The sequence below is a fragment of the Cibotium barometz genome, chromosome 18 (genome assembly GCF_041138505.1).
Source record: "Cibotium barometz isolate CiBa-2024 chromosome 18, ASM4113850v1, whole genome shotgun sequence".
Classification (NCBI taxonomy): domain Eukaryota; kingdom Viridiplantae; phylum Streptophyta; class Polypodiopsida; order Cyatheales; family Cibotiaceae; genus Cibotium; species Cibotium barometz.
Window position 1 is genome coordinate 52,998,721 of NC_141063.1, and position 14,092 is coordinate 53,012,812.

The window sequence follows — 14,092 nt, forward strand, 5'->3', positions numbered from 1 at the left end:
GTGGGCCACACCGCCAACTCTGGTCGCCCAGACTACGGGCACCCAAGCTTGGGCGCCCCCCTTTACACACGGCTGCAGGTTGGAGGAAGAGGCGAAGGGCTCCCGTTGGCTGCCCATGGCATGCAAAGCGGAGGGCACAACGGGGCACTCCAGCTGTGTGTAAAATGCAATCGCCCGCCCAGCGGTGTTGTCCTCTACTCATTGGTTCGCACTGTGACCAGATTGGCGGGCGCCCTCAATGTGTACCAAGGTATTTTCATAAATTTTAAACAGTGATTTTACTTAACATCAAAAATCACATCATAATTACCTTCAAATTTGCCCAAAAACAACGGTTATAACAAGTTCACCCTACCCTGCAATAAGCTAATTCGGTGAGGCACACGTCTTTTTTTGTGCATGTTTAAGTGAGGTACATCTCTAACCCCTCGAATTATCAAGAGAAATCTCCTATAGAGTAATATGAAAAGAGAGGACTTCAAGATGAATAAAGGTGATAGTACAACAATATCAAACGACAAATCACCAAAAATAAGCTACAAATGTAAAGCCCTAAAATGTTCTTTAATTTGGCAAAGTAAAGCAGTACCAAATGACAAATCAGTATTCTAACTTGTGTATAAAATTAAAATTTCCTGCAGAAAAGGAGAAAGAGGGAAGGAAATTTAATGGGCAAATATTAATGAATTTCTGGAATTTTGGCTTGACCAAAATTTCCAATATACCACCAAGACGTACTGTTTACGGCAAGCCAAAGACATGAAGATTTCTCCATAGATATTTTAGAGTGTAGGTAAGTCCCATGCTTGGAAGCACCAGAGACTTACACAGTTGCCTGTAGCAGTTAAGTTTATCTTGTACAGCAATGTCCCACTGTCCACAAAGCTCGTGATTGAGTCTATAGGCGGTAAATGGTAAAAATATAAGCTCTACCTGAGTAATATTTTTTAGAAGCTCCTCAGAAAAAAATTATTACAATTACTAGTAGAATAAACCCTAATTGGAATCGGTTCTGTGTACTCCATGCTATAATGAAGTGCTGCTGCACAGCATTATCAAGGATCACTCTTCCTACCAACAAAGACAAAGCCTAGCAGTGCACTGTTTTTTTTTAAACATGGAGTAATCAGGCCATTCATACAATAAGAAATGATGATATGCACACCGATACACCAATGGTATAGTCAAGGGATGAGGAGTTGACGATGCCATAAAATGCGCATTTCAAACCAACACAATCTCTTGAATGGGGGGTCAAGCCCTGGAAAAGTATAAAGCTTAGGAATTGATATATTCCATAAGATGATTCTGACTCAGCTCCACACCATACAGTTTCCAACATTCAAATTCTGCGGCGATACATGAGGACCTGCAGCACCAAAAGCCCAACTATTTCTTCAGATATCAAATGAAGGCTGCTAGCTCAACCTGCCATGCCATCTTGTGATCGTGTGAGTGTATTATAAAACCTCTCAACAATACAGATGCAGCATCAGTAGCAAATGAAACCTCTCACACTCCCAACAGTCGATCATACCAGGTTTCCATGGCAATGCCATAAGACCTCGTGTATTTGTCCAAGGGTAGCTTGTGGATGCAGTATCTCCGGGACTCTGAAGCTCTCCCCTCCTTTCTGTTTCGCGTGATGGTTGGGTTTGCCATCCATATAAAGATCTTGCCCATCATTATTTCCCAGTATAAGCTCTAACTCTTCATCTGGATCAATAGGCAAGCGGCTCACAAGGAACTGGAAGCAAAACGAATTTCTAGTTTAAAAACTTCAAAATGAAGGAGTCCAATAGTGTGCTTTAACCTGCACGCCACACCATAAAATGGATCGTATTGACCTTACCTCGCATACGTGTTGTACAGTCACGTTTGCTGGACAACAGAGGTAAGGCTTCTCAAGGCTAGGAAGCTTGTCATAGAAATCGTCATGGTTAAAGGGTTGTAACGTGACATGGACATCAAACTGCATTGATAGCCATGAATTACTAAGAATTCCCACAGCTGAAAGCTTCCGCAGCAGAAAAAGAAACGCTTGACCTTGACAGAAATTCATCACTTACTTCAATGCTGCTCTCCAACTGGGCAGCTGCAGAAAGCGCCTCCATCAGGATGGTCGCACGTGCAATAAGTCTGTTGTTACTGCTGTTCAGGTTTCCATAACGTGCAGCACTGCGTGAACCTGCCCTAGCCCACGTTGCTAAACCTTCCCATTTACCAACGTTGCCACCCGAAGTTTCTTCTTTGGCCTCTTCACCTGCTTTGGCTGGAGCAAAACGCAAGGATTTGTTCCCTTGCACGTCACCTTGCTCATCATCAGTAGCCTCCATTTGAAGTGTTGCTGCATCTCGCTTTCGCCGTCTTGATCTTCTCTCTCTTGTGGCAGTTTCAGGTCCCACCGTCTGGTCATACTCTTCCAAAAAGAACTCATCATCCCCACCATAACTCTGAGTTCTTCCTTTGTTTTGATTATCTATATTTCGGAGCTTGCTGTGAGCTTTTCGGACGATGGCTGCAGCAGTTACTTTGGCTGTTGTGCACCTTCTGGTTATTGCATCCGATTGGCGTTCTAAAGTTTCTGCAATACTTTCTTGAAGCTACATGACACACTCATGCTAGTCAGAGAAATAAACAAAATATTATTGGATCTCTCTCTCTCTCTCTCTCTCTCTCTCCTGGCTATTGGGCAGCCCATCGGCCACCCATTTAGGAGGCCATGGGGATTTTGGGTGCCCACAGCCAAGGGCAATGTCCCAAAGGGCCAGGCGCCCATGTGAAGCCCACAAAAGCTATTTTCAGCCCACCACTGGCATCCAAGGCTATAGAGCAGCAGTCGGCCAGCCCCTAGGGGGTTCTCAACATAGTCACCAAAAACGTTTGGGGGTTTTTGAGGTTTTGGGACCAAACGTTTGGTCTTTTGGCTAAGAAACGCGGAGGTTTCGTAGTTTTTTCTATATAAATACAATAAAATGGTTTAGAACTTATAGTTTGTAGAATTATTTGTAGGCCTACCTAGTGCTAGCTAGGCACTTAAAATATAGTAAACGCGTAGGAAATTGTGGTTACAATAGGGCAATTGGGGAGTTGTGAAATTATGACTTGTGAGAAATTGGGCAATTGTGCAAAATTGGGGATTTATAAGAAATTGGGTAATTGAGAATTTAGGGAATTGGAAATATTGGGAAATTTATAAGAAATTGGGAGAGAGGAGGAGGAAGCATAGGATAAATCAATCAACATCTTAACTTCCAACATGCTATCACTGCAAAAAACTTGGTCATAGATTTGTCAAAGTTGACAACGCGGAAGCAGTATTGCGTTAGTGAGAAAACGCTAAGGGAGAGAGGATGAGAGAAAACGCTGGCAAAGAAAGAGAGAGAGAGGGTGCACAAACGCTAGAGAGAGGTAGAGAGAGAGAGAGGTAGAGAGAGAGTATTCGAACCAACACAACAGTAATTACAATGGAGCTAGGGTGCTTATATATCCACAAATGGACTTGGTCGACCCACTTGAGATGCATGCAAAAAAAAAAACAATTTTAACACCCTCTCTGCAGCTCATAGTGGACATAAGTAGGAACACCAAGTCGATGAAGAAGCTACCATGGACACCCCAGCAGTGGCCAACCACTAGGTACACCTCGGATTTGCAACCACCAGCTTGTCACCACCAAAAATGCCATCCTGAGCACCAACTGCCTCAAAGAACATTGAACTGTAGACCACACTACGTCCAATAATCCCTATTCATGAACTGTGAACACATCACGTCCAAAAAACTCCACAAGATAATGAACTTTGGTACACACCCTATCCATAATTCCGAAAACAACAATGAATGACTGCAGCACATCCATAGTGTTTTATACGCCATGTTGGTTCCTTGCCAGATGCCTAGTGCTTTGAATTCCGACACACAGATCCAAACACCCAGAAATTGAACTCCGACACACGGGTTCAAGTCGTCAAAACGGGAGCACAGACTGCCCCTCTCTGCCACTCACATGCCTCTCTCTAGCTGAAGCACGTGGTAGCATCCATCCACCAAGCTAGAATGCTGGAGCATGTGCCAGTGTAGTCCTCACCACACCGGCAGAAGCCATATCATCCCTGGTAGTATCACTGTCACTGTCATCCTCGTCAGTTTTGCCTTTGCCTTTGTCATTCGTCGAGCCTTGAGCTTTAGCTGTGGATTTGCAATCCCGAGCCAAATGCCCTCGCTTTCCGCACTTCTAACAACGGCTCCTAGACTTCTTATTGAATTTCGATGCAGCACGTGCCGATTCTACATACTTCGGAACTCGAATCTTGCCTTGGGAAATGAGCACTGCTTCCTCCTCAATGAGAAAAGAGCTGAGATCATCAAATTCCAGCTTTTCCTTCGTGACTTGTAAGCGTAATGCCCTCGAGACCATCTCGTACTCCTCACGCAACTTCGTAAGAACAAGGCAGCTAACTGGGTACTAGTTAATGCACTATTCATAGCCGATAACTGATCATGGATAACCTTTGCCTTCCTTAGAAATGACTGCATAGAGGTCCCGGCTTCAAACTTGATGGAAAACAACTGGCCGAGAAGGGTTATTGCTCGCATTGTTGAGTCTCAATCAAACATTCCTGCAAGCTTTGACCACATTTCCTTGGCAGTCTTCAAAGTCTGTATGGCAAGGGAAATTTCCTTGGTGAGAGATTCTGCAATCGCCGACATTGCCTTCGCATTGTGAGCATCCCAATCCACAAGAGATTTGAGAAACTCCTGCTATCCCTTCGGGAACGTTCCTCCGAGCCATCAACAATGTCCCATAAGCCTTTTCTGCTAAACCATAGCCTCATGATCAAGTTCCAATGCGCATAATTGTCGCCATTCAGTTTGTCGTCCTTGATCGAACCGGGAGACCCATCTCCTTCGTCAATCCGATCCACCTCTCCAAAAAAACGCAGCCCAAATCTCGTCCAACTTCACGCTGAAAATCAGCAGCACTCCTCTGTCGATTTTAGGCTGAAAAACGCAGATTTGAAGGGGTTCTCCGCAATGAAAACGCTGCTAGATCCGATCAGCCCCCCTCTTATAGCAAAAACGCTGGTCCAAGGGTGCTTCTCGCAATGAAAATGCAGCAAATCAATCGCTCTCCTGTCGGCTGAAAAACGCAGCCGAGATCTGCCTTCTCCTCGCGCTCCGGTCCCCTAGGCATTGACATGCCTTGGCTCTGATACCATGTCAAAGTTGACAACGCGGAAGCAGTATTGCGTTAGTGAGAAAACGCTAAGGGAGAGAGGATGAGAGAAAACGCTGGCAAAGAAAAAGAGAGAGAGAGAGGGTGCACAAATGCTAGAGAGAGGTAGAGAGAGAGAGAGAGTATTCGAACCAACACAACAGCAATGAATTAGATATATTTTTACAATGGAGCTAGGGTGCTTATATATCCACAAATGGACTTGGCCGACCTCACTTGAGATGCATGCAAAAAAAAAACAATTTTAACAAACCAAAGCTTGTTTGTGACTATTATGGAAAAATTTGTCACCCAGAAGAAGATTGCTATCAAAAAAAGAAGCAAGCAAACTGCATGGGGAGCAAAGCTACCTCAGCTGAAGACGCGCTCTTCTAGAGAAAGAACCATTGTATTTTTCACCCCTCTTGTCTCTACAAAAAGTGTGATGTAATCAGCCTCTGAGGCCATATGATGCACTCAACCTGACATTCATAGCCAAAATAGCTATAATGCCAAGGTAGCATAAGGACCAAAGTAGCATGGCACACGGGGAGAGAGAGGAAGAGTGGAAGTCTAAAAATTGTACCCAATCTTGCATCAAGGAGGGATGTTGAAATGAGTGATTCTAGAGTACCAAGTCACCTAGCCAAGTTATCCCACATGAGCTATCATAGCTTTGTTGTACTCTCCTCATATAAAAGAGGACCATTTCAAGAAATGCAAAATGTAGCAAGCTCTCAAGCCTCTCTATGAATACAAGTCTCAATCTTGTAACCTAATTGTGCTTGAGTCTTAAGCTAAAATTAGCTTAGTTCATTCATTATATTTGTTATTAGGTATCACCCACCCTAGCTTAGCTTAGCACTAATCACATATTAATTAGATTAGGATTAAGATCTAATTAGATAGTTGATTGTCATTAGGAAGCTTGATCCATGAATTTTAACATGGTATCAGAGGAAGAGGAAGAGAAGGAGAGACGACTGCAGATCGCGTGCAAGAGAGAGAAAGAAAGAAAGAAAGAAAGTTGTATTAACTTCTACTGGAGGCCGAACTTGACCTATGAGACAAGTCAATGTCCTCTGGATGTCCAGAAAAAAAGGACAAAATAAACATGAAATAAACTATGAAAGTACTGAGATAGTGGAGGAGGGGAGAGGGGAGGGGTTATGGATGGAGCACTACTGCTAAAGGCTTAGTATGCAACCTATATGCGTAGGGTATACAAGAATGCAATGCAGATCTACTACCTCTTTTTTTTTTCCGAGAAAAGATCCTTTCATTAGTTATAAAAAAAACGCCCGCTGGGCTACAAAAAAACCCTCTCCTGCTCATAAGAAGGCAGAGCAGAGATCCAATCAAGGCAGCTAGGGAGACTCTCCCTAGGTGCAAAAAAGTACAAATATCAGTACAAATAACTGAGAGGCTATATCATACAATAGGAGGGGGGTAAAGCCAAACAAGTGGCCTGTAATGCCAGCGGGGGTACCCGCGTGTAGGGTATAGAAGGGGCTGCTGCGCCAAGTGGTGTGAAAGGCCTAGCGCCGCAAGATCGCCGCATCCGAGTCGCCCCGGATGCGGTCATACTGTCCTCGCAGGGTGTGGATCAACTCCTGCCAAATCCCCCGAACAGTCTCTGCTGGTGGCTCCAGTCTCCCCTCAAAGGCCCTGAAACACCGAGCTCTCCAGGTGAACCAGATGGTGAGACTGCTGAGGAGCTCCCATCGTAAATCCCTCTCTTGAGTCCAGCCGACGGACGAGAAATCTAGTGAAGGAACAAGGCGAGGCTGGTCCCTAATGAATCTAATGGCCTGGCTGTCCTGCTCCATCTCGTATCCCAGAGCGGGCCCTGACGAAGTCGACCAAGCAGCGGCTCCCCACGTATACATGCCCTCTGGAGAGAGGGGGGCCAAAATGCACAGCATTCGTAGCCAAATCTGCTGCGCCTGTGGACAGTCCCATAGGCAGTGTCTCTGTGTCTCTACAGGGTGGCCGCATCGGACGCAGGCCGCCGGAAGACCACTGTAGACAAGCCAGGTGCCAACTGCAGAGCCCCTATGGGCAACCAGCCCCACTGGAAAGTCGAGATCCTGCATGCCTGTCGACTAGCCCAGAGCCTGGTCCAAAAATCCTCCAAGAACTCCTGTGAGAGTCCCTGTAGCCAGCAATGCTCCAATGCAGCTAGAGAGACCATCCTCCTCGCAATCAAAATATATCTCCCCAACCGAACAGTGTACTGGAAAAAGGTGATCTCTGTGGCCTCGGGGGACGCATAAGGATCATGCCACTCGTACTCGCCAGGGTCCCACTGGAGCCGGGCCAAGGGGCGCGCAACATATGCCCATATGCGCCAATCAGAGTCCACATCTGCAGGGTCTGGATCAATATGCCACTTCCGAGAAGCGGCGGCCACTACCCGTATCCTCTGAAAGATGCACTCTGCAACCAAAGGCGACTCCGCCTCCACTCTCTGAAGTCTGCCCTCATCCTGGATCTCATAGTAGAGGCATCTACCATTCTCAGTGCAAGCTCTGACAGCAATCAGGATCTCCAACCGTGTAAAGGCTCCCATCCACCGTGGGGCCGCTTGCTCGAAAGGCGTGAACCACTCCTCAGTGAGTGCCTCCTGAATGTCATCCCTCATAATCAGCCCCTCTCCTTTGTGACTCAACCTCTCCACGTGGATCTCCTCTGTGAGACTACAGAAGGCCTGCCAGTCTCCAAAACTGCGTGCTGGGCCTGCCGCCAATGGTCCCCAAGCTAGACGAGGCCGAGAACCCAGCATATGACCCTACTCTGTGCGTACCGCTGGGCTCCAGATGAGCGGCTGTCTGGCCCACTCCTCATCACAAGTAGGTGGTCTCTGAGAAAGCCCCGGTCTTAGCAGCTCCCAAGCTCGCAGGATGCTCAAGGCAAATCTGTCCTCCCATCCTCTACTGAGGCCTGTCCTCCTCATCTCTATGAAGATCCATCGTATCTCTGGTGCCCAAGTGCCCTCTGCTGGGGGAACCCTAGCCTGCAGTCACTGAAAAAGAAGCTCCTTCCAAGGCTCAGCGCGCCTGGAAGAAGCAGTCCCCGAACAATAAGCTTCCCCAATAAGGCTCTACTCTGATCAACTGGATCTATAATGCCCAAGCCCCCCTGGGCCAGCGGAAGAGTAATAACTGCCCAAGCAACCTTAGCCCGGGCTGGCTGACCATCCCGCCCTGACCAAAGAAAGTTCCTGATCAGCCTCTGTACCTGGCTGATGCAAGAGCTCGAGAAGATCCAGCAAGACATGATGTACCACATGGTCACTAAAAGCACCTGATTTGTCACCACCACCCTCCCAGCCAAGGATAGCCGAGCTGTACTCTAATACAAAAGCTTCTTCCGAATGCTTAGAAGAAGCGGGGTGATCTACTGCTCAGGTGACAAATCAAGTCCAATCTGGCATCCCAAATACCGCACTGCTGTGCCAGGAGGAATCCATCTAAAACCCGGGTCTGGGCTCCATGCCGGAGTGGGAGCGCTACTGATTTAAAAGGCCACTGTCTTGCGCCAATTGATCAATGCTCTCGAAGCTGCACCAAAAACCTGTAGCGACTACTCTGCCCTCTGAAGATTGGCCTCTTGGCCATGCAAAAACAATCCCGTGTCATTAGCAAACTCAGAATCGAGCAGGTCCTCACCCCGGACTGGGAGCTAGAGTCCTCTCAAACCAACCTCCTCTACCGTCAAATACATGCTCATAGCCTCAACAAAGAAGAGAAAAAGAAACGAGACGAGAGGACAACCCTGACGACGGACTGATCTGGTCAACTCAAAACTCGGCCCCCGTCCTCCTGCCATCAGCACCTAGCTACGAGCTGTGGAATATGGAGCCGCCACTCCTCGAATCCAGACTGGCTCAAAACCCAGGTGAAGCATAGTGTCCTCTAAGAAACCCCAATCGACTCTATCGTATGCCTTCTCAAAATCGAGAAGCATCACGACCAGGTCCTCACCGAGAAATCTAGCTGGGGCCGTCGCCTCCCAAAAGGTGAAAATGTTGTCAAGGATACTGCGCTCCTTGACGAATCCTGTCTGGATAGCATGAATCAGCTCCCCAAGGAAGGGCTGGATCCTCAAGCTCAAGGCCTTTGCCAGGACCTTGTAGACAGTATTGAGAATCGTAATAGGTCTCCAATGCCGAATATTATCTGACACTCCCTCCCCCTTGGGGATAAGAAAGATCAAGCCCTCTGAAAAGCTCTGTGGCATCACCCCTGCGGAGGCCTGGCCCCAAAAGGTCCCAATAGCGCATAAAAAAGGCAAGCGTCAATCTGTCCTCCCCAGGGCAACTATGGCGTGGAAGGACCCTCAAAGCCTCAACAAGCTCCTCCTCTGAAAGAGGCTCACCCAGAACTGTGCGCATACGATCTGTGACCCTCCTCTGCACATGGGCCCACACAGTCTGTCTGCAAGCATCATGTGCCTCCGTGGCTGGCTCCACTGAAAGCAGGTCTCTATAGAACTCAGTGGCAATGGCTCTGATCTCCCGGGGCTCGGTGGCTAACGATCCATCCTGCCTCCTGAGCTGGCGTACTACTGCTCAAGCATGGCGGGGTCCAATAATCTCAAAGAACTCCCCAGTCACTCTATCCCCAAGCTGCGTCCACTGAGAGGCCTGGCGATGATAGTAGAACTCATGTCTCTGCTCCTCGGCATGGTAGGTCTCCTCTGCGGTGCTCGAGCAAGGTCTGTGCTCAGTGACCGCCAAACTGCAGGTGAGCGCCAGGGTACTGCCAGGGCCTCCCGGGGAGCTGAGGCGAGCGGAGGGGGAGGAGGGGGGGGGAGAGGGGGGTGGAGAAGGAGCCGCTGACAAAACGGGAGCGGGAACGAGAGGAGGCGAAGGTGGAAGCAAGGCGGGAGGGGGGCCTCACTGGAACCCAGTGATGCTGAGACTGTGGCTACTACTGCATCGGTCTCTAGGCATGCTCCTGTGGCTGTCTCCCTCTACGGCGGCTGTCTCCCTCTACGGCGCCCCTGTCCACGCTGCCACTTCGAGGTCTTTGTGGGCTGAGCAAGTGTCCCGAAGGCTGCCTGCCGAGCCGCATCTGTGGGCGGGCCATCGGGGGCCTGCTGCTGCGGTGAAGGTCGGGGTCTCCTGCGAGGGCAAGCCTTGGCCATGTGGCCGACCTGCTTGCATATAAAACACTGGTTCGGGAGCCCCGAAAGCTCCACTCTCTGATCGATCCACCCCCCCCCCCCTATCCTAGGTAGCTGAATGACCTTCGGAAGGGAGGAGATGTCAGGAACCAAAACTCTGACCGAAGGCAGGCCAGCTGCTCTAGCCACCAGTGAAGCTGCTGTGGGGCCAGTCTCAAGCACCGAGCCCACCAATGCTCCTATCCTAGAAAGGAGCGGAAGGTACTCACGGCAGAGTCCAGGGAAGCAAACTGTGACATGGAATAGGCGCTCTCCCTGCTCAGTCGCTACTGGGTCGAAGCCATGCTGCCAAGGTCTGAAGAAAGCCCGAGCGCCCCTGATGTCAAGGGGACTCATGGCGAGGACCTGGGCCACGCTCTGGGCTGTCTCGAACTCAATCTGGTAGTGTCCGCGGCCCAGTAACTGAACGTCCAGGATCTTGCCCACATCTGCAACAAGAAGGCGGGCCTGGAGAAGATCCTGGATCTCCCCTCTGCTGGGGCAAGTGCCGACTATACGGCAGATGGTGGAATGTGCCTGGAGGCGTTCCACCTCTGCGGCGAGGCTCGCTTCCTCTTCTAGCGAAAGAGAAAGCTTGATGGGGGTATCCTCAGGGGCGGGCGAGGGGGCTGCGGAAGAGTCCCTCTGAGGTGGGGGCAGAAGGAACCTCCATCAGTGTCTGAAGCTTTGTCAAAGGCGAAGCGAATGCGGAGTGTCTTGCAAGAACCGAGCTGCACAAGAGGCGGAGCGGGGAGGGGCGGAGGGGGAAAGGCGGAAGACAGAGAAACAGAGGGGGGCAGAAAAAAAACACAAATAGAGGGGGAGGGGCGTAGGGCAGAGGCGGCGAAAGGGGCAGGGGGCGGAGGAAACGCGAAAGGGGGGGGAGGGGGGGAGGAGAGGGCAGAGGTAGGCGGGGGGGCGGGTCGCTGAGGAAGGGGAAGAGCAGGGGGCGCAAAGGGGGACAGAGCAGGGGGCGGCGGGCGCGAGAAGAGCAGGCGGGGGGAGCAGACGCGAGGGCGGAGAGGACGGGGCAGGCGGGGGGAGCAGTCGCGAGGGCGGGGAGGGGGGTGTGCGTGCAGGCGGCAGCGCGAGCAGGGGGGGAGCGAAAGCTTCAGCGAGCGATCTCCTTTGGTAACAGTTTTTGCAGATCTACTACCTGATCTTGTGTGCTGACATAAACAAGGTCAACGTCTCCTGCCTAAACCTTCTCTCTGACAAAATGGTAGTGGACCTCTATATGCTTCGTGCGAGCATGAAAAACTGGGTTCCTGGCTAACTGTATACTGCTAATGTTGTCACATAAAATGACAACTTGTTTGCTTTCATGGCACAGTTTGACATTGCTTTTAGTGATGAGGACTTCATTGAGAAGTCTAAAATTCATCATGCAAGCATGTTTTTGAAGGAGACAGATGCCCATCGGTGGATCACTGAAAAGACCACCAAAGATCCCATTTGCACTTGGAAAGAGTTCAAGGACAGATTTAATGCACAATTTTTGCCTCCAAATGCGGAGCAAACTCTCACACAAAAGTGGGATAGACTTGAGTAAAAAGACAATGAGAGTGTGCAACAGTATGTTAACAAATTTTAGAAAGTCTTGCTTGAGGTAACTCTCTTTATGTAACTCTCCAAAGATAAAAGAAAGAGGAAGTTTCGCTCCGGATTGCAACCAGCTTACCGTTCGGGCATTCAATTGCACCCGAAACACACCCTTCAGCAGCTCATAGCATCTGCTCTTGCTACGGAGCAATTGGTGCTTAAAATTAAGCAAGATCAAGGAGGTTCTAAAGGCAAAGAGAGGGCTATCCCAAACCTGCAAAAAAAAGGTGGACAGCCACCTAAAAAGAGCTTTCGAGAAGCCCAAAACAGAAGTAAAGGTGAAGGTACCCTATCCAAGAACATTGCACCAAAGAAGAATAAGTTTGGCTTGACCCCCGAGCAAAGGGAGCAATATGCCAAAGAGGAGAAATGCTTTTCTTGTGGTAGCAAAGAGCACATGTTTAGGCAATGCCCTACCCGCAAGCAAAAGCATGAGGACAAGCCACCCAAGGCAAATGTGCATGCCATTCCCCATTCCCGATGTGTAGGGTAACACTAAGCATGATGACAAAGAGAGAGTGGTATGCAAAGCTTGGGGACAGATCAAGGATCTATTCATGTTTGATGATTGTGCAACACAACTTCATCTCTACACTGATGTCAGCTGCCTTGGGCATAGAGATTGGAGACATGGGACCCAGATTGAGGCTGAGGCAGCTTTTGTTGGCAAAGAGTGTTGGTCATGTCCACTCCCGACTAGTTCAGGTGTGAACCCAGCTTACTCACGGGCACTTTTTCCCTGTGAGACTGGACATAGGATTTTTCCCTGTGTGAACACACTTACGTGTGTTGGGCACTTTGCCCTAGGCCTTATTTAGTACTCTTGTACTTTCATTTCATATCATTATTGAGTACATATTTTCCAGTACTCTCATGTTTCTCTGTGCTTGAGATTGTGTGTATGTGTGTGTGTGTGCACGCTAGCTTCCCTCCTACCCAACATTGGTATTAGAGCTTGGCTAGGGTTAGCATTAGGGTTTGCCCCCTTCTGCTTGTCAGAGCTTGAGCCTATTGCACACATCTAGAATTAGGGTTTTGATGCATTAGGGTTAGGGTTTTGCCTTCAGCCACCTTGCCACCGCCCTCAGCCGCCTCTGCACGCTCCCGCTACGCTATCCGTACGCCGTACTGTACGGCTCTTCCACCACCGCCGTCGCCCTGTGTGCGCCGCCGCCGCCTTCTGTGTGCGTCACCACATCTGCCGCCGCCGCCGCCCTTGTGCGCTGACGCCGCCGCCACCGACTCTACTTGCGTTGCCTCTGCCGCCGCCCCTGTGCACCATTGCACCCGGCCGTCCCAAATCTGCTTCGCGCTGCCTCGCTTCAGATCTGGCGCCGCCCGTCCACTGCGCCTCAAATCTCGACACCCAGCGCCAGCTGCGACAGTACTTGTCTGCGCCCGTACCTGCCTCGACGCCATCGCCGCCTCAGCCGCCTGTGCGCTACCGCCTGCGCCTATTGCCCTGAGCGCTTGTGTCATCGCCCACCGCCGTACGGCCGTACCTACGCCTGTACCGGATGGTTGTACCTGCAACTGTGCCTACTGTGCACTGCCAAATCAACTTCAAATTCCAAATCTGCAAGGTTTGACCTGAAATTTCACATTGCCTGTTCAAATTTGGGGCTTTTTACAATTGAGCCTGCAATTGCAACATTGGCACACATTGGCATTGATTTCAACAGATTTGGTGCATAATTGCACTAGAGATTTGGGGGTTTTACAGAAATTGGCAATATTTTGCAAAAATTGACTCGATTTTGCAAAAATTGGCACTATTTGCAGGCAATTTTGGGTATTGCAGGCACATTTGGTTGGCATTGGAGCATTTTTCCCAATTTTTTTGGGTATTACAGGTACATTTGGTTGGCATTGGAGCATTTCCCCCAAATTTTTGGGTATTACAGGCACATTTGGTTGGCATTGGAGCATTTCCCCCAAATTTTTGGGTATTACATGCACATTTGGTTGGCATTCGGGCATTTCTCCCAATTTTTGGACATTGCAGCACTTGGTACAGGTGACAATCGCATTAGCAGATTTACAGGTGCAGATACGGTTAAGATGTGGTCTAATTGGTTGCCTAAAAATTAGGGCTTTTCTACA

The 14,092-nt window shown here is 49.3% G+C and overlaps 1 protein-coding gene across 1 annotated transcript in view; it reads right to left on the reverse strand.

Annotated features, from left to right (window-relative positions):
* Positions 1 to 738: 738 nt before the first annotated feature.
* The window catches only part of LOC147629475 (putative E3 ubiquitin-protein ligase RING1a), a 67,692-nt gene continuing 54,338 nt past the window's right edge, over positions 739 to 14,092 (reverse strand). The window contains exons 7-10 of the mRNA XM_086812734.1: positions 2,070 to 2,603; positions 1,853 to 1,972; positions 1,538 to 1,747; positions 739 to 1,369 (exon numbers count right to left, since the gene is read on the reverse strand). Of these exons, the coding sequence (XP_086668860.1) occupies positions 1,343 to 1,369; positions 1,538 to 1,747; positions 1,853 to 1,972; positions 2,070 to 2,603 (891 nt within the window). The 3' untranslated portion in view covers positions 739 to 1,342. The remainder of the gene's footprint in view (positions 1,370 to 1,537; positions 1,748 to 1,852; positions 1,973 to 2,069; positions 2,604 to 14,092) is intronic.